This window comes from Rattus norvegicus, chromosome 3, assembly GCF_036323735.1.
Source record: "Rattus norvegicus strain BN/NHsdMcwi chromosome 3, GRCr8, whole genome shotgun sequence".
Lineage (NCBI taxonomy): Eukaryota > Metazoa > Chordata > Mammalia > Rodentia > Muridae > Rattus > Rattus norvegicus.
In genome coordinates this window covers 172814339-172842283 of record NC_086021.1, presented here as the reverse complement: position 1 = coordinate 172842283, position 27945 = coordinate 172814339, and the positions used below count along the sequence as shown (strand labels likewise).

General features: G+C 51.7%; 2 protein-coding genes across 9 annotated transcripts in view; one reads left to right on the top strand and one right to left on the bottom strand.

Annotated features, from left to right (window-relative positions):
* On the top strand, window positions 1-24110 carry Ada (adenosine deaminase). Of its 2 annotated transcripts, NM_130399.2 has the most exons (12): window positions 1-109; window positions 12584-12645; window positions 15441-15563; window positions 17834-17977; window positions 18550-18665; window positions 19648-19775; window positions 20334-20405; window positions 20486-20587; window positions 20875-20939; window positions 22667-22796; window positions 23250-23349; window positions 23867-24110. In NM_130399.2, the coding sequence occupies exons 1-11, from the start codon at window positions 77-79 to the stop codon at window positions 23331-23333; spliced, it is 1059 nt and encodes a 352-aa protein (NP_569083.1). In that variant the 5' UTR covers window positions 1-76; the 3' UTR covers window positions 23334-23349; window positions 23867-24110. The 2 variants fall into 2 exon arrangements, with proteins under 2 accessions (NP_569083.1, XP_038960158.1); XM_039104230.2 differs by lacking the exons at window positions 1-109; window positions 12584-12645 and adding an exon at window positions 14572-14867.
* Window positions 24111-24769: 659 nt separating this feature from the next.
* Window positions 24770-27945, bottom strand: part of Pkig (cAMP-dependent protein kinase inhibitor gamma) — a 67644-nt gene continuing 64468 nt past the window's right edge. For 6 of the 7 annotated variants that reach the window (NM_001401793.1, NM_153469.5, NM_001401795.1 and 3 more), the window contains one exon: window positions 24770-25503. In NM_001401793.1, coding sequence (NP_001388722.1) covers window positions 25424-25503 — 80 coding nt within the window. In that variant the 3' untranslated portion in view covers window positions 24770-25423. The remainder of the gene's footprint in view (window positions 25504-27945) is intronic. The other variant, XM_008762470.4, reaches the window with a different exon arrangement.

Genomic DNA, 27945 nt, shown 5'->3' with positions numbered 1-27945 from the left:
GGAAGTGACCCTGCCACCGAGCCAACGCGGACCCAGAGAGCTTCAGCGGAGGGAGTCGGAGCGCACGCTCAGCACCATGGCCCAGACGCCCGCATTCAACAAGCCCAAAGTGAGCATGGAGGGGCTCTGTTGTCCGGGTTCTGTCCTGGGCTGCCCCGGGGCTTAGCGGGGCCCAGCCCTGACCGCTTTTGCCCTAGAAGCATGGGGTGGCGGGGCACTTCTGCAGGCGACTCCCCTCGACCCAGGCCTTAGCTTGCTTCCGGGATGTCGAGCGAGAGACGATGTGGCAGGGAGCGTCCAGAACCTGGGGGTGCCTCCGGTCGGCCTTCGGGTTCGGCTGCTGCTTATGCGAACCTGGGAGTGCCTCCAGTCGGCCTTCGGGTTCGGCTGCTGCCTCTGCCCGGTCCTCTCTAAGTCTTAGCCTCGCCGTCTGCCAAGTGGGCATCCAGTGCGGTGGGGCTGCGCAGCTGTGTGGGACTGGACTAGGACCTGGATGTCTGAACTCTAGTAGAATGGGCCTCAAGGCTGTTAAATGTTCAATGTATGGCTTTATACTGAAGTGTTATGATTACTTTGTGGGCACCAGGTAACCTAGGTTTGTGGATGCGCCCGTGGGATCCAAACCAGAAAAGGGATAGAGGCTTCAGGACGCTGGGGAGGAGCCTACACATCCTGGCCCTTTGGCCATATGGGTTTATTCAGGGGTGGAGCCGTAGCCCTCGACCCCAGAGGAGAACCCCTTGTCTGTCTGCCCACAAGCTGTGGCTTCTTGGAAACAGGTCCCCAAGGCCAGATTTGCAGCCCTTAGAGATTCCGTCCAGCGAGGGATTAGAACCAGTAGTCAGCCAGGCAGATTGAGCTGGTCAGCAGAGTGTGTGGGACTGAGGACTCAGGGGGAGGAATCAGAGACAATCAGTCCGAGACTTACCCCTCCAAGAAACAGATGCTGAGTGTCGATGGCAGACATGGCAAAGGTGTTAGTGAGAATCCAGTGTGTATATTGTGCTATGTATGTGTGCACAGAGGAGTCCGGAAGAAGGGTAGTGGGAGTGTATCCCGCCATCCACGCACTTACCATAGGGAACCCACTCTGCCCCTCCAGCTAGAGGCTAGAAGGGCAGGGCAATTCTTCCTGCCCAACCCATGCCTGCTGTACATCTTGTCTGGTGCTCTTGACCACAATCAGTGTGCTTAGACATCAAAGGCTGTTCTTTCTTTTTTTCTTTTTTAACAGCCTGAATTCTCCCCACCCTTGGTCAGGGGAGCCACCTCTCCTGACGGGAACCTAAAGGGAAGATGAAATCCCCTGTTTGGGAGTGACTAGAGTGAGTGACAGGTCACACTTCTGTGGCACCTGCGCTTTTGTAACAGCTCTTTGGCGGAGGGCCAATATGTCATGAGCCCTGGTCTTGTCATCTGATCCATGCTGTCCTGTCATTTCTTCCCTTGGGGTCTTACACTCCACACCTGGGAGAAAGGACTTCACTTCTAGGTCTGTTAGCATTGGTGTCTGGATGTTAGGAGGTGGGCAAGCAGAAAGGTAGCATGTTGGGCTGCTATGTCTGAGGTGGGACAGGTCTCGTGTCATGGTGAGGAAGGAATGCTGCTGTGACTGGCAGAGTGGAAAGGAGCCACTGTGGTCAGAGCCTGGCCAGCCTGTACGAGAAGCTAACAAGGGCCCAGCCTGTAACACCAAAACTACACATAGCTAGTGCCTTGACTTTGCGAGGTAGCCAGCGCCGTCTCCATGGATAGATGGGGAAGCAGGTACAGAAAGCTTAGTTAGGATATAGCTAAGCTGGGAGACGAGCCGGCATTGGATCCCATTCCCTAAGCCAGGCACCATAGTATACATACCTGTAATCCCTATTATCTGGAAGGCTGGGCCAGGAGGATTTTTGAGCTCCAGGCCTGAACTATATAGCAAGACCTTGTTTTGGATGAAAGAACAAAACATAAGCAGAAATTCCATGTCCCCGTCTTACATGGGTGATCTCTGCAAATGTTTTACGGATAAGATGGCATCTACCTGAGCCAGGGACCTTTGCTGGGTTCTTTGGTTTCTCATGTCTACACCAGTTAGGACTGGAGCTTGGACAACTTCAGGGTGAGCAGATGAAACTGGCCAGAGTTTGTTTTGTTTCTTATATATGTGTGTGTGTATGTGTGTGTGTGTGTGTGTGTGTGTGTGTGTGTGTATGTATGTGTGTGTGTATGTGTGTATGTGTGTGTGTGTGTGTGTGTGTGTGTGTGTGTGTGTACAGATACAGTGTCTTGGTTGTTCACCACTGGAACTCCAGGCGAGCTGCACCGGTTTTCCAGGGATTCTTCCTGTCTCTGCCTCCCATCTCACAGTAGGAGTGCTGGGATCTCAAATGTAAGTTACCATGCCTGGCTTTTGTGTGGGCACTTTAGATGTGCATTCAAGACATCCGGCCTTAGCTGGGCAGGCTGTAACTGGGGAGGCTTGGGTGGCATTGAGATACTCTTGCCATGCCCCGCAAGCAATGGAAAACTGCTGGTCCATCAGCCTGCTTAGAGAAGAAAGACCCTAGGCACGTGCTAGCTGCTTTGATTGAGTGCTTGCTACGTGTTTGCTTCTTTAGTACTTGCTGGGCACTGTAGAAGAGGAGAGAGAGAGAGAGAGAGAGAGAGAGAGAGAGAGAGAGAGAGAGAGAGAGAGAGAGAGAGTGTGTGTGTACGTGCATGCATGACCTAGTAGCCCTTATCACTCTGTGCCCACTTGAAGCAGGACTAGAAATCCCCTGGTTCCAGTTGCTGCTGTGTTAAAGGCTCATGCTGACCTCGTACCCCTGGCTGTGATAAGAGCTGAGGCTCTTTGGAGTGATTATGAGTACCAGGAACCTTTAGCAGTTTCATTCACAGAATCAGTGAATGACTGAACAGGCTGCTGTCTGCATCCCATTCACAAGTGGGAGTTGTTGTCCAAGGAGTAGAGAAGAGAAAGGTTTGCTCAAAGCAACACCCTCTGTGCACTTTACATCTCCGACTCAGAGGGAACTGGCCCAGGTCGGGAAGGCTGTTTCTAAATGGGTCTTTCCTCCTCTGCAGGTTGACAGACAGCATCAGCCCAGTGACTCTTTGCTCTGTCACACTTGGATGTTTGTTCTGTACCAAGTGTGGTCTAGCTGATTTGTATGACTTAAGTTGCCAGGGACCAGCCTCGGCTGAGGGCAGGGTCTGGAGAAGGGTGATGTAAGAGAGCGAGGGGAAGGAAGGATCACACAGGGGATGTCTTCACTTCTTGAGACAGAGAGGAAGCACATCGAGGTATGGCTTCTCCTACTCTGACAACTTTTGTGTCTTTCAAGCTTTATTTAGATATAAAATCATTTCCTCAGAAAACTTTATGCATTGATTATATAGCTTTTCAAAATGCATTTTTTCCTAAAGTCTTCCTTGATTACATAAGAATATTGAAAGAGGAACAAAGCGAGACAGGAGCTAAAGTTAACATTATGATAAAATCAATTTTCTTTAAACTCAGTTTCTTCTTCCTTAAGATCAGTGTCATACCACTTTGCAGTTACAGAAAGGCTAGGTAGGATGGCTCTATTTTAATTTGATTCTGTTTCAGTCTGGCATAAGATTAATAGATCAAAAGTTATTTCCTGCTACCTATTATATCCAACTTGGCTTTCTACAAAAGTTCAATCTCTAACCGTATCTATTACAGTTCTGAGAAGAACAGAAAAACATTCCTAAAACCGCTTACTTTTGCCTTCAGGGAGGGACCAAGTCTTATCATAAACTTGCACGATCAAAATCTCTTCCTATGGGCTGGAGAGACGGCTCAGTGGTTAAGAGCACTGACTGCTCTTCCAGAGGTCCTGAGTTCAATTCCCAGCAACCACATGGTGGCTCACAACCATCTGTAATGGGATCTGATGCCCTCTTCTGGTGTGTCTGAAGACAGCAACAGCATATTCATATACGTAAAAGAAATTTTAAAAACAAAATCTCTTCCTATTCATACAAGTTCCTTGCTTCTAACGTTGAACATTAAAAACCTAGCAATTCAATTACAGCTCGCCAACTTCTAAAATGTCCCTAAGTTTTTCTTCTTTCAGTAATTCTTCTCAAATCCCCCATCTCATGCTTACTAACAACGCTCTCTAGTGACCTAAATGTTTATTTAAGTGGTAAGTCCTAGAGACTCAATTTTCTATGTAGCTGGTTTTTCCAGGGAGCTTTCGTACATTTCACTCTTGTTTACACTAGCTTTCTGCTATCCCTGTTCTAGCTTCGTAGGGAGAGGCCTTTAACAGTAAGAAGCCTACGTGTAGCAAAAGGCGTGAGGCAAGTATCCATCAAGGGTGGGGAGGGGTCAGTCCAGATGGCCGAACCACCGGAACTTTGTCAAACAGCGCCTTGAGGACAATTAGCATCACCACTAAGTCATGTTTCATTCACGCTAGCCTCTGGGGTAGTCCTGCTCTCTTCATTTACATAGGAGGAAACTGACTCAGAACTTGCTAAATTAGCAAGGCCAGACCGCAGCTGAGCTGGCCCACAGCTCGGACTGCCCGAAAACTGAAATTGGTGCTATTGACCGCTTAGCTAATAATCTTTCATTTTCCTTTTGCTGAAAAAGCGGGGGAGGGTAGTAGGGAATGTTACAGAGCAAGGAGTCAGAATCTGCCCCTTGGCAGCTTAGGCCTAGTCAGACAGACTAGGGTAGAGCCCCCTGCTTCTCAGCTTGGCAGCATCAAGTCCTCAGGCACACCCTGAAGCTCAGCTTCCTTCCACAAGGAGGGATAGAGAAACAACTGTTCAGGGCCTTGGGGAAAAGCTACACGCCCATGGCTTCTGCTACAGTGCCTGGTGGGTAGCACAGGCTTTCAAAGGTGTGGTTTCTTTCGGAGGTTACAATGGGTGCTTCCTGGACTCTGGGGCACCCTCACTTCTTGTCTTGTGGAGACAGAGCCCCAGGTGCACCTCTTTGGGTTCTTGGGCCTCTCTTTACCAGCGCCACCTGTTCTACCCCTGGGTGAGAGCCGCTCACCTGTTTTTTGACTCGTGTGGCAGTTGTTGGGGAGGGGACAGAAGATTTGGTTTCGCAAAAGCCTTCGTTTGACAGAAGCAGAATGAAGGACCAGGAAGGGGAAGGGGGAAGGGGAAAAGGGGTCTGTGGTCACACAGGGAGGCAGGAAGGCCAGCCAGACTCCTGATTTAATACCCAGGAAGGCTGCCCTGTGAACTGAGAGGACTCTTCATTTGCTTAGGTGACCTGAGTGTCCTGTGGTGGTACCTCCTGGGGTTATGGAAGGCAGCACTGTGGGATAGCCTTGGACAAGGGGAGCCTTAAAATGAGGTTAAACGCTATTACCATGAGGCTAGGGATATGGGTGAGCCATGCCCCAAAATGCCTGCAGGGCTGAGTATCATCTACTTTCTGGTGGCCAGAGCTAGCCTGAGCTGGCTGAGTTCTGATCTCACACTTAATTACTGGAGTCAAGCAACCTCACCTTGCTTTAGTTTTCCTGTTAAACACAAACCAGACGTGTACCCGTCTCACAGACACCACGTGTGGGCCTGCTTAGAATGGGCATGCCACTGGCAGCTGCTGTCTCTAGGGACCAGAAGCATCCTGGTCACATTTGCCCATCATCTGCCTAGCACCCTGCATTGCAGGATGAAGGAAGCATATTGCTGTGAGGGTGGGGGTGGGGGACCTTCCAGCTTTAGGGTCGTACAAGTCTCTGGCTGTGACATCCATTCGTTTGTAATACTGTTGGGACCTAAAGCAAGTTCTTGAGCCTCAGTCTTATCACCTATAAAATGGGGGTGGGGGGTGTTAATAGACTGAATTTCCAGACTGTGGAGTAAGTCATAAGACTTCCCTCAGATGAAGATACTCCTTACTGACTTGGGGACTTCTGGGGAAGCTCATGAATAGCAGTGACCTTAAGGTTTCAGGAAACACAGAGGCTCCTTGGCTCCTTCCATTCTCCTTAGAGCTATAGGAGTCCAGAAAGGGCAGAGCTTAGAGGGTTCCCTGAAGGAGGTGTGGCTGAGACAGCTCATTGGCCCAAGGAAAGGTACCTTGTTTGATAGTTTTATCCTTAAAGCCAGCTGAGAGGCCTTAGGGCATGAGGAGCTGACCCTGGCCCCACCCAGGCCATTGCCTGGAGTAGAGGCAGGAAGGAGGGACTGGGGCTGGCTTTATGGACACCTGTGGCTCCTCTGTGATCTGGCCATGGTGTTGGGGGTCTGGGTGCTCCTCCTGGGCTCTCTACCAGAGCTGCTATTGTTGACATTAAGCCTGGGGTGGTGGAGGGGGTGAATCATTGACACTCGGCAGAACTAGAGCTGGACCAGGTGCTATACTAGGCACCTGAGACACAGCAGGGTGACCCAGACAGGTCCCTGCTCTCGGAGAGGCAAAAGCAGATGAAAACAGGGGGCAGGCGTGGCCACACCTTGAATCCCAGAGCAGAGACAGGTGAGTTAGAGGCCAGCTACATAGTGAGTTTGAGAACAGCTAAGGTTATATATAGAGACCCTCTCTCAAAAAAATAAATAAATAAATTAAAATTAAAAAGAGAGAGAGAGACAGAGAGAGACAGAGAGAGAGACAGAGAGAGAGAGAGAGAGAGAGAGAGAGAGAAGGAGAGAGAGAGAGAGAGAGAGAGAGAAGGAGAGAGAGAAGGAAGGGCGGGGGTGGGGGGACATGTAGAAAAGAGAACAGGGTTGTGTGTTTTAAGGGTCTGGAAGCCTGGGGACACATTGTCCTATTGGGATAAGCCATCTATAGGCCTGAACCAGATATGGGAGTATGTAGCCAAGGTGTCTGAGATTTAGATCCCTGACCTGGTTCTGTCCTCTGTCCCAACATGTCTTGTGACCAGGAATGCTGGGAGTTGTGACTGTGCCTTTCTGGACCTCACCTATGTGGCTGACATCTCTTGGTGCTTCCCTAGTTCTTGGACACAGTAATTATCTGTTAGCTACTAAGCTGTTTCCTGTCTCCAGCAGCAGTCGGAGGGCTTCCTGCTATTCTCACAGATAATGGGCAACTATGATCCAATCTTGCAAGTGACTCCAGAGAGATGCATGACACTCCTCTCCAGGGAGGTCAGGGGGCTGGACGGAGGCCAGGCCCCAGGGTTAGGGTAGTGCTGTGGCTATGAACTAGACCTGGCCTGAGAGACAGAAAGACTTGGTTCTGACTTTGCTGTCCTGCCGTGGTTCTCAACCTCACTAATGTTGCAACATTTTAATATGGTTCCTCGTGTTGTGGTGACTCCCAGCCATGAAATTATGTCATTGCTACTTCATAACTGCAATTGTGTCGGTTATGAATTGTAATGTAAGTATGTGGCATGCAGGATATCTGATATGGGACCCCTGTGGGAGTCACGACTCATTGGTTAAGAACCACTGATCTACTGCTAGTCTGTGCAGGCCTGGGGAGGTCCTTACACCGCTCTAAGCTTCGCTTCACAAATCCAGTTGCAATAGCAACTTGGCCTAGGGTGAACCTTGCCACTCTGAAGAGAGACTCAGAGTGGGGGTCTAATGACAGTGGGGGCTCTGAGAGCCTCGGCACCATTGCCATATCCTCCTGTCTGCATGAGGCCAGCAGGACAGTTATTAGGAGCTCAAGAGAAGACTTGGGTTCACTGTCTGATTCTGAATCTTTGGAGATTCCTTTAAGCCTCAGTTTCCTCTTGTGTAAAATGGGTGTGGAATCCTTGCCTTCAAGGACACAATAGACACTCAATTGTTGAACTTCCTGTCTGTTCCTTTTCCCAGAATATGGCCAGGAGGACAGGCTTGTACCTCCAAGCTTACCCCCATGGTCATCTGGGATGGTGGATTGGCTTCTCAATGGCAGCTTTCTGGAATGTTCACTGGGATACCTGTCTGGAATACAGGCTGTCTGTGGAGATGGCCCAAGCCTCTGCTTCCCTTGTCCCCTGCTCCATATGATAGTTTCTGTGGAACGTGATGGGCAGTGGATCCATTGCCCCAACCTGATTCTCTGAGACCCTTCTCTGGGAGCTGTTGTGTGTTGGAGTCCTGCTTGCCAAGCACCTACTGGGCATACAGTGTGGCATACTCTGTGCAGCCGTAGCTGGCTCTCACATTAGCAGTCATCTGTGGAGGTTTGCTTCCAGCCTGCTCTCCACCCTGGAAGCCAAAGAAAGCTTTTAAAAGGCGCCTCCCCTCTTTGAAAATATTTCTGTTGAAAGTCCATCTCTGTGAGCAATTCCTGGCAGGTTTCTTGATTCCAACAGGCGGTAACTCCATGAGCCCTGCTTCTCTCTAGCCTGCTCTGCCCTGGGTATCTCCTTCGAACCTGCCTTCTGGACATGCATTCTATATGGTACCCCCTTTTTTTTCCTTTTCTTTCTTTTTTTTTTTTTTTTTTTTTTGGTTCTTTTTTCGGAGCTGGGGACCGAACCCAGGGCCTTGCGCATCCTAGGCAAGCGCTCTGCCACTGAGCCAAATCCCCAACCCCATGGTACCCCTTGATATCTGCTTTTCTTTTTAGCTTGTGGTTCTGGATTCTGTGGGTCATTGAGCCTGGGACTCAAACCTCAGGAGAGCTCCTGTTCTGCTAAGTGGGGACAGGGTGGAGCATACCCAAGAGGGTGTGGCTGCTTCTAGAGCTGGCTCATTGGCTATCTGCCTGGAGCTTCCCAGAGCCATTCGGTTCCCATTGGTCTCCAGGGGCACGGCAGGTGGAGCGGTCACATCCTGGCTGTTGTCACCACAGCAGGGAACACTGTGGAGCCATCTTGACATTTAAGTGCTTTTCCCCAGCGTGGCCTTACCCTGGCACCCACTGGTGAAGATGCAGGGCCCAGAGACCCTGCCTTGACCCGCTGTTTGATCCCTCAGCTCACAGGCCGGAGATCCGTGACCCACAGAGCCGGTGTGATCCTCATCTTCCCCTCCCCCTCCTGGGCTAATTGTCAGCCGTTCGGAAGTATGGTTCATAGGTTCAAGATTTTCTCCACTTCCTTCCAAATCCCTGCTGTTCCCAAATATGGAATCTGTCCTTGCTCAGGCTTCTGGCACAGGGTTCCAGCCCCCTTTCCTCAACTTCGAGTGCACGTTCAGAAAAACAAACAAACAAACAAACAAACAACAACAACAAAAGATTTTAAAAACAAAACAGGACTGAGGGTGTGACTTAATGGCAGAGTGCCAGGCCTGCGCAAGGACTTAGCTTCCATATCTGGAACCCCCAAAGTACACAGGCACACGGTTGTGCCCGACATACCCAGAGGACTGAGGCAGAACTAATCCAGCTGAAGCCCAGACTTCAACAGCTTCCCAGTGCTACTCAGTGTTCTGAAAGGTCCATGCAGCCTGCGTTCTTAGACTAAGGGGTACCGATCTGTCCTGCCAGCCTTGACCTCTGGCAGGGCCTGGCTGTATGAGATTCCTGGGGCAGCTGTAACAGGCCACCACATGCTAAGTGGCTTTGAAGCCACAAAACACACCGGGCTCCATTCCCAGCATCACAAAGACAAAATAAAGGCAGTTCCACGCCTTGCCCCCAACCCACACTCTGCCGTCCTACAGGCCACAGGTCTAAAGTCAAAGTGCTGAGCAGGGCCTTGCTCACCCCACAAGCTCAGTGGATCAGTCCTTTGGTTCTCTGTCCTCTGGTAGGGTCAGGCCTTCTGGGCTTGTGGCCTCGAGGCTCCAATCTCTGCCTCTGCGGTCACATTACTTCTTGTTTTGAGCATCAGAACACTTCCGCTACCAGGACAGGAGAGCACATTTTGGGCTTGCCCAGAGTCTGGGGTAAGTTTTTCCAAGACTGGATGATTCCATGTGCTGCCGTCTAAAATTGTGCATGAGTTCTTATGTCACTGTCCAAGGTCCTTGCTGCTGGTTCTAGGGCTTGAGATATGACTCCAGCGTCCCATGGTTGGCCCAATGTTCTGATCCATGGAGGCTACTGCTCCTCCTTGATTAAGCCACCAGGACCAGCCTCTGTGCTATGTTCTCCAGTCTGTTTTCCTCTCTGGCCTCTGTTTTCCAGATTCTGCCTCCCCTGCACTAAGTGCCGGCTTAAGCCAGGGCCTGGTCCTAGACCCCAGCCTTAAACTTGTATGTGGTAGCTTTTCTCGGCCTACCTCTCTCGATAGCTTCACACCTCAAGCTGGCCCCTCTGTGCTCTCACCAAAAAAGCCCATCTTTCTGTGGTCACACAGCTCTCCTGGGTGGTTCTGCCCTACTGTTCACGGTCTCAGTGTTTCCCTTCCTCCCAAACACCCCCACTTTGCCCTGTCACAGGCTTCTGTGCGTACTGTTGTCTCCGCTGGAAGAACAACAGAAGAACTGTCCCTTCCTCACCTTCACTCGCCTGTTGGTTCCTTTGCACACTTCAGTGCATGGCTCGGATTTTCTGGGAGGCTGTTTGCACCATTAGTGTTTCCGGTGGGAGCACCTTGGTTCACACTATACATTTATTCACGTCTCTAGATTGTCCCTTGCTGGACTGTGCGTGCTGAAGGAACAAGACTTTGACCCTCTTGCTTGCTCCTGTAGCCTCAGCAACAAGCAGGGGCTTCAACTATTTTTCCTCAAATGAAAAAGTCCTCAGTGCTGGGTGTGGCGGCTCATGCTCAGAATCCTAACACCGGGCAGGCTAATGTGGGCGAATTGCAAGTTTGAGGCCAGCCTGAGCTAATTGTGAATCTTGGGCCAGCTTGGGTAATAGAGTGAGGTCCTGTCTCAGACAACAATATGAAGACCAAGAGTTCTGGAGCGTCCTTGGCTGTCTGGTAAATTCAAAGCCGGCTTGAGCTACATGACACTGTGGTTTGTTTAAGTGATAAACGGCACAATTTTAGCAATTGCTATATGCCTGGAGCTTCGTGACCAACCATCCTTGTGGGCCCTGTTCATGAAGACCTGGAGAAAGGTGTACTATTCTCCCCATGTGACACAGGAACCCAGAGGCACAGAGTGAAATATTGGAGTGATCTGGTTGTTCTAAGGTCTTACCAGCTAGAGGTTTTGGCACCTCTGGCCCCTGTTGCCCTGGACCTGGTTTCTTCTGCTGGAAGCATGTTTAGTGACAGTTTCTAGGGGCTATCCCTTGGGCCAGAAGCTCCCAAATGTTCCTCTTTCCAGCCAGGCCTGCCAACCTTCTTATCACTGTCTGGGTCTCCCTCTGTCTGGGAAGTTTCCTTCGGGACCTGGATCAGGCAGATGACAAAGTCCCTCAAGGCACAGGCTCCCAACACCTGTGCTACTTAACAGCCATTGAAATCATCATCTCCTGGAGGCACTTATAGCTTCCTTTGGGCCACACTTCTCCACATTCACTGCCTAAAATCTTTGCCGTAGTTTTTGCACAGGAGTGAGCTATCCCACACTGTTCAGTTGACACTTAGGACTTACAAGTGCAGAGCTGGGAGTCCAGACAGATGGACTCTCTACAGAGCCCCTATGTGTACTCTCAGCTTTGTGGACAAGGCGTCATACACGGGACCGGGCAAATAAGGGCTGGTCACCAAGACCCTTTCTAGAGGATCAGAGAGACTTAGTTGTCAATATGTTGCCTGCTAAGGCAGGCCTGAGTAGCATCTGTTTGTGAAACAGAGCCTGGTACTTACGTATTTACTTTGCAGTCCCAGAGTTGGGAGCACAGAGCCTTGTACACGCAAATATGCTGTACGCCCCACTGGAGTCTTTTTTTTTTTTTTTTTTTTTTTTGGTTCTTTTTTTCGGAGCTGGGGACCGAACCCAGGGCCTTGTGCTTCCTAGGCAAGCGCTCTACCACTGAGCTAAATCCCAAGCCCCCCACTGGAGTCTTTTATTTCAGTGTGTTTGTGCACACATGTGCACACATGTGCGTGTGCGTGTGTGCAGGTATTCATATGTGTATGTAGGCACATATTCGTATGTGCCTACAAGTGGAGGCCAGAGGTCAGTACCAGGTGTCATTCCTCAAGTGCCACCCACCTTAATTTTTGAGACAGGGTCTCACATGGGGGCCTGGGGGCTAAACCGTTAGGCTAGTGAACCCCAGGGACCCTTCCCTCTCCATCTCCCCTGCTCTGGAATTATGGGTGTGTGCCACCACACTTTTTATGTGACTGCTGACTGAGCTCAGCTTGAGTAGGAAGAACCTTACGAACTGAGCTCTCTTTCAAGGCCCCAGAGCCTGTGAGTCTGCAGTCGGCTTTCTGCTAAACTCAAGAGCTGAGTGAAGTGGCTCTCATGTGGTAGTGGCTGGCCCCCGCTGCGACCACAGCTGGCCTTGTGCTTCTGATCACAAACCTTGGAGTGTTGCTGCTGCTGCTGCTCCCCAGCTGTGGGAAAGCAAGGGTTGCCTCCCCGTTTCCATTGCTTGCTTGCTGTGTAACTTTGGACAAGGTGCTTAAACCTCTCTACACCCCAGTAACCTGAGCTGTGAACTACACAGCACCTTGACCACCACCCCCCCGAAAAAAAACACATACAGGTGAGCTTCGGTAAAAGCATGCTCTTAGGTAAAGAGTTTAAGAAGTATACTGAGTAAAGTCTAGGAGAAGGTGGCTTCTGAAGGACTCTGTGGCATCTCATGCTCTTTCTCTGCCCCTTATAGGTAGAGCTGCACGTCCACCTGGATGGAGCCATCAAGCCAGAAACCATCTTGTACTATGGCAAGTAAGTCCATGAACAACCACAGTCCTTTCCAGGATTGCATAAAGCATACAGCTCTTCTTAGGGCCCTCCACAGATTCCCAGGGCTCTGTCCGTTCCCCGTGGGAGTCAAGCCGGTCCCTGATGGAAGATGGTTATGTTCTGGGATCTTTCCACTCCAGCCTCCATAGGTTGAGGTGGGAAGTGAGCATCCTTCCTCCTGAGCTGTCAGGAAAAGTGAGCCCCTCCAGCTGTCTCCCACAGTCTCTAGTGTCTGGCTGCAACTCTACCTCTGTCCATGCGACAGCCCCCCCGGGTGTCCAGGTGGCACTTGGCAATTGGTCTCCCAACTCTACAGCTTGGCTCCCACTTCCCTGGGAGAGCTCTACTAGGCCTTTTCTCCATGTTGTTCTTCCTTCTAGCAGCCTCTTCCTGTCTTGGGCACAAGCACACCGCCTTGGCTGTGCTCACTGAGTAAAGTTAGTGACTCCTTCCCACAGTGAGGCAGGCAGTTCTCTTGTCCAGCCCCACCCTCTTTATAGAGGGGAAGATGGAGTCGTGGCAGCCAAAGGCTTCCTTCTGAGCACAGTGCGGGGTTTTGGTTCAGGGGTACCGCAGAGTCTGGAGTACTCTCGGCAATAAAACCAGGGATTTCTGGGAGGTCGGCCGTGAGAAACGAGACTTGGGGAATATTTAGTTTGCCCCATGAAGGTCGCTTTCAGCTGTTAGTATCAGTATTTATGGCTCTAGTGTCAGAGGGACACCTGTGGCCTTATCTCTGTGTGGCCTTTGGTCATTTGGCTGGTAGGTATTGCCTCAGGGCCTTGCTGTGCTCATTTGGGTGGGACACTGAGATGGGCTCTAGGCAGGCATTATTAAAGGGTCAGAGAAGGCTTATTAGCCAGGTCAAGAAGGCATGGGTATCCAGGTGGGGTGGAGCCTCGGTGGGCCCTCACGGGGGAGAGGAGGTTCCCCTGGAGTATTAAGGAAGTAGAGGCCCTAGCCTACAGTGTCCAAGCCAGTGACCCCTCCCATTGTCTTGGTGACTGTCTTGGTGTCCATTCTTCCTCCAGCTCCTGGGCTCCTGCTATCCATGGTGCCTCTTACCTCCTTCCCAGGCCCTTCACCATCCTGTGACTCTCTATAGAGTATACTGAGGCCCCAGGCCCCTTCACCGCCGTGGGCCTCTCTATAAAGTATACTGAGGATCCAGCCACTACCTGTTGTTATCATTGTATAACTCGGAGCCACCACTGTCCCTTCTCTTGTCACTCTGCAGACTGTCTGCAGGTGCCATAGCCTCGCCATGCACTGGGCTTTAGGGCTGCAGTCTGACCGCTGTCTCTAAGTACAGTCATCGGTGTGTCCCTCTGAAGCCTCTCCAGGAGCACCGTGGCTGTATCTGGCTTTAGGAGGGCAGCTTTAAGGCAGTCTGGCCAGCTGCAAAAAGTTTAACCTGGAGGGACCAGGAGGGGACTGAGAACCTCCCTCTTTGAGTCAGCACCATAGCAGGGACAGGTATCCTATTCCCATGGTGCATTATGGGGACCTAGGACTGGCGAGGATTCGTGACACACAAGCTGGAGCAGGGAGACATTGGTGTTTCCTACTGGGAAATTAGAGGAACATGGGTTTGTTTAATTTATTGTGGTACTGGGAATGGAACCCAGTGCCTTCTGCATGCTGTGAAGCTGCAGTCTAAGCCCCTCAGCGCGTGCGCGCGCGCGCGCACACACACACACACACACACACACCAATAATAATAATAATGATAATAATAATAATAATAATAATAGCCATGATAAAATAGAAGAAACCAAGGCCTACAGGGATCCTATGGGCTGGATTTGAGTCACAGTGGGCAGAGACCGCAGTGCATGCGCAGAAGGAGGAAGCCTCCCCAAGTTCACACCAGCTTCCTGCAGTCCACGGGGAGGCAGAACCCGTGATGTAGGAAGAAGACTCTAAGGCAGAGGTGGTGGTGCGGGGTTGGGACGGTCCTGAGCTGAGTGGCCAGCACAGCAAGCCTAGGCTGGGTGGGGCGGGCTGCTGGGACATGTCAGCCAGGAGTGCAAAGGGAAAGGTCCTGCTACCAGTTCCTGTCCCGGGAATTAAGACACCGCACAGTAGCTATTGTGTCTGATAGCTTCTCTCTGGGCATACGTCCAGATGCCTCGGCCTGCCCCTGGACCTGATGAGGAAGTCATGGGCTCGCCACAGTCCTTGCCCTGTCAGTCCCTTAAGAGGTAGTGACTTGTTCTGGCTATTCCACCCAGAGTGCACGGGTGCATTTTAATCCTGGAAGTCAAGCAGGGCCAGCCTGCCGGTTCTTGGATGGGAGATGCGTGATTTTTTTTTCATGGCTTCTGGTCAGAAGTCTTGGGGGTGGGGGCTCTGCTCTTTCTCTACGCCTTGGAGTTTGATTTCTTCAGCTGTCCCAGGGAGGAGCTAGGTGGGAGGAGCGCTCATTTCTGACTGGGGCAACGACCAGTCTGTTCCATGCTGCGCTGGGAGGCCTGGCTGGATCCTGCCCTGGCATCTCACCGTTTGTTTTAATTTATTTTTGTTAAGTGTATGCATTTTTAAAATTTCATTTTATGTGCCTCGAGTGTTTTGCCCACAAGTATATGTGGAGCACATACATGCCTGATGCCAGCAAAGGAGGCCTGAAGGTCCTGGATCCCCAGAACTGGAGTTACGGGTGGTCAAGAGCCTCCATGTGCGCCTTAGGAAACAAGTGGCAGCCTTCTGCAAGAACAGCCAGTGCTCTTACCCATGGAGCTCTGGCTGCAGCCCCTCACCTTCAATTTTATTTTTAGGAAGAGAGGAATCGACCTCCCGGCAGATACAGTGGAGGGACTACGCAACATTATCGGCATGGACAAGCCTCTCTCGCTCCCAGACTTCCTGGCCAAGTTCGATTACTACATGCCTGCCATCGCGTAAGTTGCTCCCTAACCCTTGTGTCCCACGGCAGCATCCTGGAACCCAAACCAGGCCTGAGCTGTTCTACAAGGCACTCTGCACCTCGACCCTGCTTCTTACCACAGTGAGCACATGAGCCGATTTCTCCTGTGCCTCCTAATCTTATCCCACCCAGAGGCGGCTTCTGTCTCAGGGCGGAGGAGGCTCTGCATGCTGAAGCCCTGTACTGATGTAGAGAACTCACTGTGCTCTAGACCCATGTCACCATCCCAGATCTCATAGGAAGAGCCCTAGTCCTAGATAAACTGAGGCCACAAAAAGGCATGGGTACAGAACAGAGAAGGACCTAAGCCAGGTCCCCCATTCCCCAGGCTAGACCTTTGGAAGGGAGCCAGTGCAGACATTGGAGAGGGACATGGAAGTGGGGTTGGGTCTTTCTCTGATGTCTTCAGTCACTGGGTGAGTGAAGACCATTACCAGTGTCTGAGAAGGCCCAGGAATGGTCACTAGAGAGAGTGCCAGAGAACTCATGACTGAAACCTAAGTCTGCCTTCTGACCCAAATTTACCAACCTCTCTCTGTGTCGCTCAGAGTAAACACCAAAAACCACAGGACAGGTGCACAAGTCCGACAGCTTTGAGCTCCTGCTTTCATGGATGCTGACTCCTCCCCTACCCCTGGGTACTAGCCCCCCACCCCACCCCCACCCACCCCACCTCAGATCCTCTGCCCTTGTTCTCTCAACCTGGAATACTGTTCTCTAAAAGCCAATGGTGTCCCTTCTCAGCGGGGTCTTTCTGACCATGTTGTGGCAGGCCATATGACCTCCTGGCTTTATGTGTATCCATAGCATTCCCCTGTCATAGATTGTATGACACCTGGCTCTCCTGTCACTGGGTGATGGGAAGGCTGGGATCCTAGCACCTGTTTACTGAGTACTAAGGGTCTGGGCCCACTATGGGGGCTTAATACCCACTGGAAGAATGAATCAGACTAGCACTGTGAGAGCTGTGGGTGGCTGGGACTGGGAAAGGCAGTGAGCTCTTCACTGCGGCAGAGCTGACCCCGATCCTCCCTCACCCACTGATCCACCTCCTAGGAGTGACTCAGTGCCCCAGAGGCGGGCCCTGTCTTCTCCCCAAGGGCTGTTAGAGCACTCACTTACCATCCCTAACTCCGGAGGGAATCCTACCTAGGCCCGCCCATTAGCATTTGATCACTGCCCACAGAGGCCTTCACAGGTAACTCCTGCCTTGCTCATGGAGCCCGCACTCAGCAGCAGCCACTAAAACCCTTCCGGCACGTGACTGATCACTTCTTGGCCTTTTGGCTGAGACCGAGTATAGCATTTGTCTGCCCGTCCAACTGCTGGCCCAGGTGAGGTTTCTGATGGTCCCGTACAACTCCCGTACGATAACCCTATCGAAGGGTAACTGACCAGCCCAGGATCACACACACTATGAGTCCATGACTGAAAACCAAGTTCTCCCATCCCAGAGTCCCTCTGGATTCACCATCTTCCTGCCAGCCTTGCATCCATTATTCAACCAATACGTAGCTACTCTGTCCTAGGCACTTCCTCTGGCCTCGGTATCACAGCCATAACGAGATAGATGAAGAGACCCTTGCTTCATAAGAGCCAAGGGGGGAGGGGTATAGCCCCTAAAAGGAAGCATGGGGTATCTACTGTCAAGTGGTGATCAAGGCATGGAGAAAGGATGCCAAGAGAAGGTGGTTTGAGGAGGCCTGGGCAGAGGGCCTTAAGCTGGCACTAGGTAGGGGCAAGCAGAGTGCCAGGAGACTGTGACCCAAAGTCCTGAGGTGGGAGAGACAGGCTTAGAGGTCCTTGGCTAGAGGAAGAATGTGTGACACAAGGTGCTAGGTAAGCTGGTGACTCTGATGTCCGGGCTGGCATGGAGTCAGGTCTTTCTACACAATTGGAAGGCGTAGGGGCTCAGAAGAGAGGAACAGTGTGCTTTGGTTTCCTTTAAAAAAAATTATATATCCCAACTTTTAATCATTCTCAGTGCTTTGTGGAGAGTGGAGTACTCTGGGGCAAACTGGAAGACATGTCTCTTAAAGGCGAAGTGGTCACCAAGGGTAAGGGGCCACAATGAGTTTGTAGTTCATTAGTACAGAAGAGATACCAGGGCTTCCCAGGGGGCTTGGCTCTCCTCTGCAGGTGCCCAGGCTGGGAGAGCCTGTGAGCTGGAAACAGGCCCCTCGCTTGCTATGGAGCCCCCAAGGAGCTGAAGGTTGTTGCCAACCTGTGTCTTTCCCTTCCCAGGGGCTGCAGGGAGGCCATCAAGAGAATCGCCTATGAATTTGTGGAGATGAAGGCAAAGGAAGGCGTGGTGTACGTGGAAGTTCGCTACAGCCCACACCTGCTGGCCAACTCCAAAGTGGACCCAATCCCCTGGAACCAGGCCGAGTGAGTGACAACAGTGGAGGGGCGGGGCTGAGCGGGGCTCTGAGCAGAGGACAGAGTGCTTGGAGCCCTGGCCTTGGCCTGGTCCATGGACTCAGAGGACTCAACTCAGCCATAAGCTGATGATCCTATCCCTCTCCTTGAGGTTATGTCTCTCCCCTTGGCTAGCTGCCATGATTCTTCCTGGCTTAGCTGGTAACTTCTAAAGCCATTTGCTCAATGAATGCGTCGGGCCCATTGCTGTCTTCTGGTGGACGCCCTGCTCCTTGAACCCCTTATTCCTTCCCTCTAAGCCATGATTCTGATACACCACGTGAAAAGTGAGATTGAACAGGCCCAAATCAGCCCCCACTCCATCTAGAAATAGGGAGGGCTATCTGGCATCCTCACACTGGGATCTGGCAGTGTCCAGACAGCTCTAAGGAAGTGGGCCACTGCATAAGAGCTTAGAGTCATGTCTGTGTCTCATCGGAAGACATAATTCAGGGGCGAAGCTGCCCCTCCCTGTTCCAGTTCCGTGGCTGCCCATGGCCTTCCCTTGGCCTGAAGTCCTCCTTCCTCCTCTCCCCACACAGAGGAGACCTCACCCCTGATGAGGTTGTGGATCTTGTAAACCAGGGCCTGCAGGAGGGAGAGCAAGCATTCGGCATCAAGGTCCGGTCCATCTTGTGCTGCATGCGCCACCAGCCCAGTGAGTACCGCTGCGCCCTGCCAGCTGCCTGGCCTAGCCACAGGGCTGGACCTATTCTATCCCAGTGTCCCCTGCCTCATATTTCTAGAGCTTTCTGAAAAACACCAGTGAACTTTCGGTGACTCTGAGCCTCCTTAACAGGAAATCTGGGTCTTGACAACCACGTTGACTCAGAGGAAGTCACAGCCAAAGGAACCTAGACAATAGAGAAAACATGCAATGCCACCTAAGACTCTGTGGTCTGGCCCTGTCTTATCCGGGCCATAAAGACTCTTGATAAGTCTGATTTCTGAGGCATCTGGGAATCTTTCCTCACTACTACTACTGGTCAAACCCTCAAAGCTCAAACTGCAGAGCCCTTTCTGTGACCCTGGGCAAGTCACATCCCCCCTCGTGAGCTCGTTCACACCATGTCTGGGAACAGTCACACTCACTTCATGTCCCCACCCTAAGGATTAGTGGGAGCCAAAGCTATGGGCTGACACTAGGTTATGGGGCCTGCTACAACAGGGTATGGTCTCTTCTCTAGCCCTCAATGTAGCCTGGGGACTGAACTCGGGTCTCAGGCTTAGGGCTTTACCCGCTGAGCCATTTCATTGGCCTACATCGTAATAACTTTATGGGGCTCTTAATATAAAAGCACATGAGGTATTAGCAATAAACTAATATTCCCATGAGTTATATTCTGGGCTAAATGTTAGGCTCTAATTTTCTATCTTCTCGGTGAGGTAAGTCTGCCATGGGGGTTGGTAAGTACCAATGGACTAGCCCCTCAGAAAACACTGCCATGACCTTGTGCAATGGTTGGTGGTGTCCCTCTGGGTAAGGGCACTCAGGCTTGGGTGGGGAGGATACAGCAGTCAGGATATGAAGATACTGGATCTTATATTTTCTCTGGCCTCAGATGAAGGATTAGGGCAGGGGGTGGCTGGCAGGCCCTACTCCATTCCTGTTTGATGAGGTCCCATTGGACCTCTTTCAGGCTGGTCCCCTGAGGTGTTGGAGCTGTGTAAGAAGTACCATCAGAAGACCGTGGTGGCTATGGACTTGGCTGGGGATGAGACCATTGAAGGAAGCAGCCTTTTCCCGGGCCACGTGGAAGCCTACGAGGTGGGCCTGGGGCCTGAGAAGTGGTGGGGATGGCCCTGGGGAGTTTGGATGGTGAGCTTGGGGCCTTCTGAGGCTCCCTGTATGTCTTGGCTGAGGTTAGGGACTCAGAACAGGGTATAACCTAATGCCCCCACTAGGTGTTGGGAGAGCTGCGCTTGAATCTGCAGCTGCCTCCTGGGCCTGTGGGACCTTGCGCAGGGCTGCAGTTTCTCTGGACCTCATTGCTTTGATTCTAAACTTCTTGTTAGGCCTTGGTCACGTTAACTTGACCTTCATGAGCTCCACCCTAAAACAGTGTAACAGTGTTTGCTTTAGAATATTAGACAATGTGTCTAAATCCTTCAAACAGTATCAGTGCACAGAAGCTGCAGAATAAAAAGTTTCTACTCTATTCATGACTTGGGAAACCAGGCCACACTGTCCTGTACACTTCTTGAAGTAGCCTAGTCTGATTCTGGGGACAGTCACACTTGCCAAAAATCAGATCCCAAAGTGTAGCAGAGACAGAGCTCGCTAGAGCCCTCTCAGAGCCACACCCAACCTGTGTTCCCCTTCCAGGGTGCAGTGAAGGATGGCATTCACCGGACTGTCCATGCTGGAGAGGTGGGCTCTGCTGAGGTGGTGCGAGAGGTAAGGAGCCAGTGACCCTGGGCCTCCTCTTCTGATTCTGTTCCTGCTCCTGGACTGAGCTCATCTCTGCTTCTCCACAGGCTGTGGACATACTCAAGACAGAGAGAGTGGGGCACGGCTACCACACAATAGAGGATGAAGCCCTCTACAACAGGCTACTGAAAGAAAACATGCACTTTGAGGTGAGATGCCAAGGCAGAGAGAGAGAGAGAGAGAGAGAGAGAGAGAGAGAGAGAGAGAGAGAGAGAGAGAGAGAGAGAGAGAGAGAGGTGTGTCTCTGGCTACCCCATACCTTTCAGACAGAGGCAGGACAGGCAGGCTGAGTGGGAGTGGCCACATGGTGGAGGTTTCATGGGGCCTGAGGCAAGGAAGCACTAAAGCTGTCAGGATAGTTACCTTAGCAGGTGGCTCAGCCCTGACCCGGTTGGCCCTGGGCCCACTATGCCAGTCACACACCTGCCCCTTGCAGGTCTGCCCCTGGTCCAGCTACCTCACTGGCGCCTGGAATCCCAAAACGACGCATGCAGTTGTTCGGTGAGATCTGGTTCCCGGGACCCATCTGGTTATGATCTGGAAAGGAAGGGGAGGGAATGGGGGTCCTGGCCATCCTGATTCTTAGTAATGAAGTCACTCTGACTGGCTGGGAAGCAGGCGTTGCTCTTCTTGTCCAACAAATGAGGACTGTGACGCTCAGAGGCCACTAACTAGTAAAGTGGGGCCCCGCAGCTCACCAGCCACGAGCTTCTGCATTCTTGTCACCCAACGCTGTCTCTTAGGCTGTGGGAAGATGAGGCTAGTCTGTCTGGCTATTGCTATTATTGTGCTCCCCTGAAGGCTAGCTTCAAGCTTTTCCCCAGAGCACCTCTCCCATACTACCTGGTTCCCATCAGCAACTAAGAACAGGGCCTTCCTGTCCTAAGTCCAGGTCCCTATCAGGCCCCAGGAGAGCAAGGCAGGGTACAGATGGTAAGAACTTGGGCTGACAATGCAGGTCAGCACTGGTCTGTCAGCCAAGCTTACACAGACAGAAGGACTGTGCTGTGCTAACAAGAGGCTCATGGGCTTCCTTAGTGCATGGGTGCAATGGTGCCTGTGGGACGGCCAAATGGAAGCTCTTGTGGAGGCACACGGGTCTGTAACACGCTGGCGGGGGGAAGGTTCAAACCATCTGTGCAAATACAGGGCTGAAGAACAAAGACTGGGAGATGGGGATCAAGATGAATAGGAAGAGAACCTGTAACAGTGACATTAGGAACAGGCAGAAACAGAAGTCAAAGACATGTCAAGGTGTCCAGGGCTGCTTGACAGCTCAATGGGTAAGGGTGCTTGCTATGCAAGCATGAGGCTGGAGTTCAGGCTTCTACGTAAAAGGCCAGGCATGGCCATCACACCTGTGACCTTAGTACTAGGGAGGGGAGTGGAGGCAGGAGAATTGCTAGCCTCAAAATGGTGAGCTTCAGGTTCCATGAGAGACCCCAAGTAAGGTGGAGACTGTCAGATAAAGACACCCAACGTCCTCCTCCAGCTCTGAACATGGGCATACACACAAAAAAACAAAAGCAAAAGTTTAAAATAATTTTTTTTTTAAAGTATGGGGTCAGAGATACCTAGGAATAGTGCTTTGAGAAAAGTCAAGTGTCAAATTCTGGAACTGGTAAGATGGCTCAGTGGGTGAAGGTGCCTTCCACAAAGCATGACAACCTGAGTTTGAACCCAGGAACCTATATAGTAGAAACAGAAAACTGACAGTCACAGATTGTCCTTTGACCTCCAATCATGTTCCGTGGCATGCATAACCGCATCCTTAAATCAGTAAGAATTTGAAAGTGTTGAATAGTACTATCCAAGCGAGTAAGGTTGGTGCTAGCAGACACCGGTCAAGCTCAACAAGATGGCGGGCGGGATTGTGCCGTGCCAGGAAGTTCCCATGCTATATTATAAGAGCCATGTGGCAAGGGGCTGAGGACTGACTGGGGAGGAGGGTAGGGTGCTAGCCATGCTCCAGGACTGAGAGGGGTGAGGCCAGAGCTTAGGGGTTGTTGTTTTGCCAGCTCTCCAGACCACCTTCTCTGGGGCTGTCACCTCAGGCCATTCTGCCTTTGCCTCTGAGCTGGCTATAAATCAGTTCCCAGCATTCCTCTTTAATAGGAGGGTGCAACCCTTTGTGTTGTACAAAGGTAGAAGAGGGAGGTGGTGGACTGGCAGTGATGGTTCTTGGAGTAAAGAGTCTCTCTTTTCTTCCTGCCCGGCCCCTCCCCTAGCTTCAAAGATGATCAGGCCAACTACTCCCTCAACTCGGACGACCCCCTCATCTTCAAGTCCACCGTGGACACTGACTACCAGATGGTGAAAAAAGACATGGGCTTCACTGAAGAGGAGTTCAAGAGACTGGTGAGTATGAGTGAGCTGTGAGCTTGACACTTGGCTCGGGTGCGTGCATGTGCGCATGTGCCAGCGTAGATTGCCAGGACCTCTGGAGACCAATAATGGGTTGGCCCGACCTGCCATGCTGAGCCTAGCACCAAAAGCGGTCCACAGGGATGCCTCAGCACCAGCATCCTGGCTGAGGGGCCAGGCAGCTTAGCCTTTGCTTGGGTTGAGTCCCTTAGGGGACCCCTCTGCCAACAAAGGTGTGACTGGAGATTTTTGTGACATTTAGGTTGTTCCTAGGCTAAGACCTTGGTCTTGGGTTCAGACGTCTGAGCGAATCCCTGCAAGCAAGGCCTGTGCCCCACATCCAACACTGAGTATGAGGCCGGTGGTCTCCACTACAGTGCCCCTTGCCCTTGCTCAAAAGGTCGCTCCCTCCCTTGCACTCTGACTCCACGTTTTTTTCCCTTCTAGAACATCAATGCGGCGAAGTCAAGCTTCCTCCCAGAGGACGAGAAGAAGGAACTTCTGGAACGGCTCTACAAGGAATACCAATAGCCACCACAGGCTGATGGTATGCTTCTGCATGGGCACAATAACCACCTCACCCTGTCCCTCTTTGACTTTGTGCGTGGCTTGTGGAAGAAGCCCTTGGGAGGGAGCATACCTCTGCAGGGTTGCAGCAACCACCCCATGCTGTCTCTCCACACTCTCTGTGTAGCTTGTAGCAGAAGTCTTTCGGAGAGTGGGGACAGCCCTGAGAATAACGGGGACTGTCTGGCTTCTGGGCACAGTGGTCATTGTCTTGTCCGGTTGGTATTTCCTGAGCATTATGTCACGATGGGCTCTCTGACGATTTCTCTCAACCATCAGGGCAGCCTGGAGAGCGACCTGAACAGCAGTTGGCCCAGTCCTAGTTCATGAGTGCCTTCATTTCCTTATGGCCTTGGCAAGCCACACCTTCCCTTGCTTGAAGCCTGTCCTGCTGTCTGTGGAAGGAAGTCACTCTCTGGGCCTGGAATTCTGTACTTTCTATTATGTCTTATGTGTTACAAGATCTGACCTTTCTACTTCTCTGACTTGACCTGCAGGGCAGGCCCCCTGAAGATGGCAAGGCCGCTTCTCCGAGCCTCATCCTGTGAATGGAGTCTTTACAACTCTGACATACTGACCTTCCTTCCTTCCTTCCTTCAAGACCTTGAAGTGGCCAGGTCTGTCCTCTGATTGGATGTCTTGGCTAGGCCCAGGGACCTTGACAATCATGGGCATGAATGTGAAACCTTCCTTTCTAAAGCTAAAAATACGGTGTTCAATAAAGCAGCTGGTGACTGGGAACTTGCAGCTCATGATTAATGTGGCCTCGGGGCTGCTGGCTAGGGTGACAAGAATGGACGAGCCCGGGGCCCTACACTAAGTAGCAGGCTACGAGTGGCCAGGACCTCTTTACTCCAGAAGTGATACTTTTCCAGAGGGGCTGTTAGAGCAGATCCTCCTGAACTCTTTAACCAGTCCTTTGGGTTATTTTTATTATTTTAAAGATTTAATTATTTTTACGTATATGGGTGTTTTGCCTGCTTATGTGTAATGCATCATGTGAGCCTGGTGCCAGAGGTCAGAAGAAGGCAGGCCCCACCTGCCCTGGAACAGGAATTTAGGTAGTTCTAAAGCACCGTGTGCACATGTGCACATCAGAGGACAGCGGGTGAGAGCTGGTCTCTCCTTCCACCATGTCAGTCCCAGGGATTGGACTCAGGCTACCAGGCTTGGCAGTAAATCTCTACTCACTGAGCCATCTCACCGGCTCCTTTCAGGTTATGGCAGGTGTGGGCTGTGGGTGGGTGGGGGGAGGAAGAAAGGGCTCGTGAGATGCCACATGAGGCATTGTGTTGGTCACTACGGGACAGAGGGCAGCAGTGGGACCCTGTGGGCTGAGGGTGTGGGGATGCAGAGCCCAGCTGTGCATTTGGTGGTTAAAAGGAAAGATCTTAAGCCAGTCACACAAATCACCAGCATTTATTTCCTAGGTCTAAGTATCAGTCTCTTGGTACAAAGGGCAAAGAATTGGTCAGTTAGTTTTGAGTCCAAATCCTTTCCCAAAACTGGATCTGTGAGGCTCTGTGAGGGAACTTAGAGCTGCATAGATCATCAGAACTGAGCTTAAAATGTCTTTCAAAAAAAGAAAAAAAACCAACCAAAAACCAAAACAGAAAAAAAGTGATTGTCCGCTCCCCTCTCTCTCTCTGAAAAAGTTATGTTTTTAAAAAATGTAAAAGAGGCTTTAAAAAAGGGCTAGGAAGATCTTCTCAACGGATGGCTGGCTAGAGGGGGCTGGCTGGAGGGGTGAGTGGTGGCCGGACATCCCTGTCCAGGTGACAGCCGCTCACCTAGGGGCAGGGCCTGGCTCGAGCCCCGCCCAGCTGAAGAGATAACACCTCATGGTGCTCGTGTCTCTGAAGTGCGCCTGGGCACCCTGGGCACCGTGGGCACCGTGGGAGGTGGGAAAGAGGAGCCTGTGGTGTGAGTGGAGGACTTTACTGGAGCAGGGGCCACAGAGGACTCCATGAGGCTCTCAGTCAGCCTGGCTGGCCAGGGCTCCAGTGCAGGAGGGACAGCAGGTCTCTCTCAGCCTGTGAGGACCACAGGCAGACTCAGGATGAGGTGTTCGCGTCACTGCTCTCCGGCTGGCTGCTGGCTTCCTTGTCTGGGGTACTTCCCTCTGCCTGTCCTTCTGCAGGGGAGAAGAGGAGTCAGTTCTCTTCTTTCACACATTCATATGCTGTGAAGCACAAAGTCCTGGAAGGACCGGCCAAACTGACCGCCAAGGCCAGAGAGGCACTCGTGTCTCACTTTACCATGAGAAGGCTGCCAGGGCTGCTAGGATGCTACAAAAACTCAGGAACATCAGTCAGGATTATGGACATGTGGATGAGCATGTGCTCTCTAGAGGGGAGAACGTTAAATTCCCAGCAGGAAGTTATGTGCTTAGCAAATGGGAGTTTCTACTCAACCAGTGGGCAGCTCAGGAGTACCCACCATGGCCTGTACATCCCAAGGTAGAGGATGTCTGACTCTGAATACCACTGGCAGCATCCACTCCTGCTCTATTCCAGCCAGCCAGAAAGCTGGGCTGGAGTATGGGTCGGCAGCAGGCTGAGAGAACAGCCTTGCAGGCCTGGCCTGCAAGCCCTCCCTCCCAGCCTCTCCAAAGCCCCGCTGGAGGGTGGGGCCAGCATCTTCCACTGATGCTGGCTATGGGCAAACCTCAATAATGCGGTCTCAAGCACCAGTGACCCTGGTGCCACTGAAGGTCCATGTCATTCTGCCATCAGGCCTGTCTTTGTGCCTATGTTGAGCTCTGGGTCTGGAACTCTGTCAAAAAATCCACATAGCAACCTGAAGGTGTGGTTAGGGTCAGGACGCCCATAAGAAAGCAGGCTCAGAGGGCTGAGCTGATGACCTGCAGCCAAAGGGGAGAAGCTGCTTACCGTGCAGCGCCACTGCTTCCTCAGCTGCACTCTCTGGCACTGATAGACGGTGCTGGCAGGGCGGCCTCCCACTGCCCCACACAGCAGTCCTTGGCCCTGAGTGCTCATGGAAGTAAATAGTGTGCACAGAATTTGGCACTGTGGCTCAAGTATGTGCCAATCTGAGCCTGCCTGGCCTGAAGCTGCCTCCTCTGAGGATGGTGGCCGAACCTAGGCTGATCCACAGAGTTCTTCTGGCCTCTGGAGGCCTAACACCCATGACTGCCTCTGAGGTAACATTCGCATTTGTGAAGCCCCCATAAGCTGGGACCCTTTAAACTCCCCCATTGTCTCTGCTCTGTTACCCCACTGCTAGAGACTGCAGGCAAGTCTCTTTGCAGTAACCAACCAGGCTGGGATGAAGATATTCTGAAGAGACTCTGTCCCTTACCCTGGCTGTCAGACTACTAAAACACTGGATTCCCAAGAAATTAGATATTCCCAAGGATCTCCTGGTGAAGAACAAAAGCCTAAAGCCTGAGCCAGCTAGAGGGCTGTGTCTCCAGGAAAGAGTTCTGCAACACCGGGGCTCGAGGACAGTGGGCCTGAACAATGAAGGGTCGGTGGTAGGCAGACCACACCTTGGACAGGACAGCTTAGGTGTGCACAATGCTGGCCTCTACTTAAACCTGCCCTCATGCAGGATCCCAGAGATGAAGTTGGAGGATCACCTGACCTCTCTGTCCCTCTTCCCAACATGGCCACACTGAATAAAACTGCTTTTTAAATTTTTATTTTTACTTTATGTGTGTGAGTGTTTTGCTTGCATGTATGAATGTGAACCACATGCATGTGTAGCATGTTTAGAAGTCAGATGGTATTGGATCTCCTGAAACTGGAGCTACTGATGTTGTAAGTTGCTATGAAGTGATCTTAACCACTGAGCTTAACCACCAGCTCCTAATTTGGCTGTTTTAATTGGCTTATTGAGGACTGATGTCTGAATCTGGTTCGATGGAACACAGGCTGTGACTCTGAGTCCTCTCTAACAATCATACTTCTTCTGTGCCAGCCCCAGGTCTCCCTCAGTTGGGGAGAAGGTCCTCTCCCATCAGTCCTAGGGAGGAAAGAATGTGTGCTGCCCAGGGTCAGTACACCCTCATCTCCATGGCTGACTATGCATCCTCTTCCTGTTAGGCAAAGAAAAGCAAATGTGTGTTCCATGTCTAAGACAGCAGGGACAGATAAATGTGTGCACTGCATGCTGGAGAGTGCTGACAGATCCAGCAGGCCACAGGCTTGGGGAGACCAGGTAGCTAAGACTTCTTATGCCTACCCATACCCTGTGGGGACTGCAGTCCTGTTCCACCCAGGTTATGCATCAGCCTTGAAGGCTGTGCCAGAGAAAACTCTGGGGCCCTTGGCCTGCGGGTCAGAATCTCAGGGACAGCATTTAAGGATCTGTCCTTGGTTTATGTGAATCTGCTGGGCCCAGAAATGCCTGGAGACACTTTACTGTGAGGCATCCTCACAGAAGGCTTCTCATAGCTGGTCACCTTGCCTCAATTCTATCAAAGGTGCTCCAGTCCCTGGCAGCAAGCAAGTACTCATGTCTCCTTCATGTACTGGGAGGACCCAAATACCACAAAGACCCTCAGTAAGGGCGGACGGTGCTGTAAAGGCCTGTATGGGGGGACTAGCAGCTG

Bases quoted from the DNA above. Each gene is read 5' to 3' on its own strand.
- Ada (NM_130399.2), top strand. From the start codon at position 77: ATGGCCCAGACGCCCGCATTCAACAAGCCCAAA. The intron at 19,776-20,333 runs GTGGGCCTGGGG...TTCCCCTTCCAG, and splicing joins GCCACGTGGAAGCCTACGAG to GGTGCAGTGAAGGATGGCAT. The intron at 20,940-22,666 runs GTGAGATCTGGT...CCCCTCCCCTAG, and splicing joins ACGACGCATGCAGTTGTTCG to CTTCAAAGATGATCAGGCCA.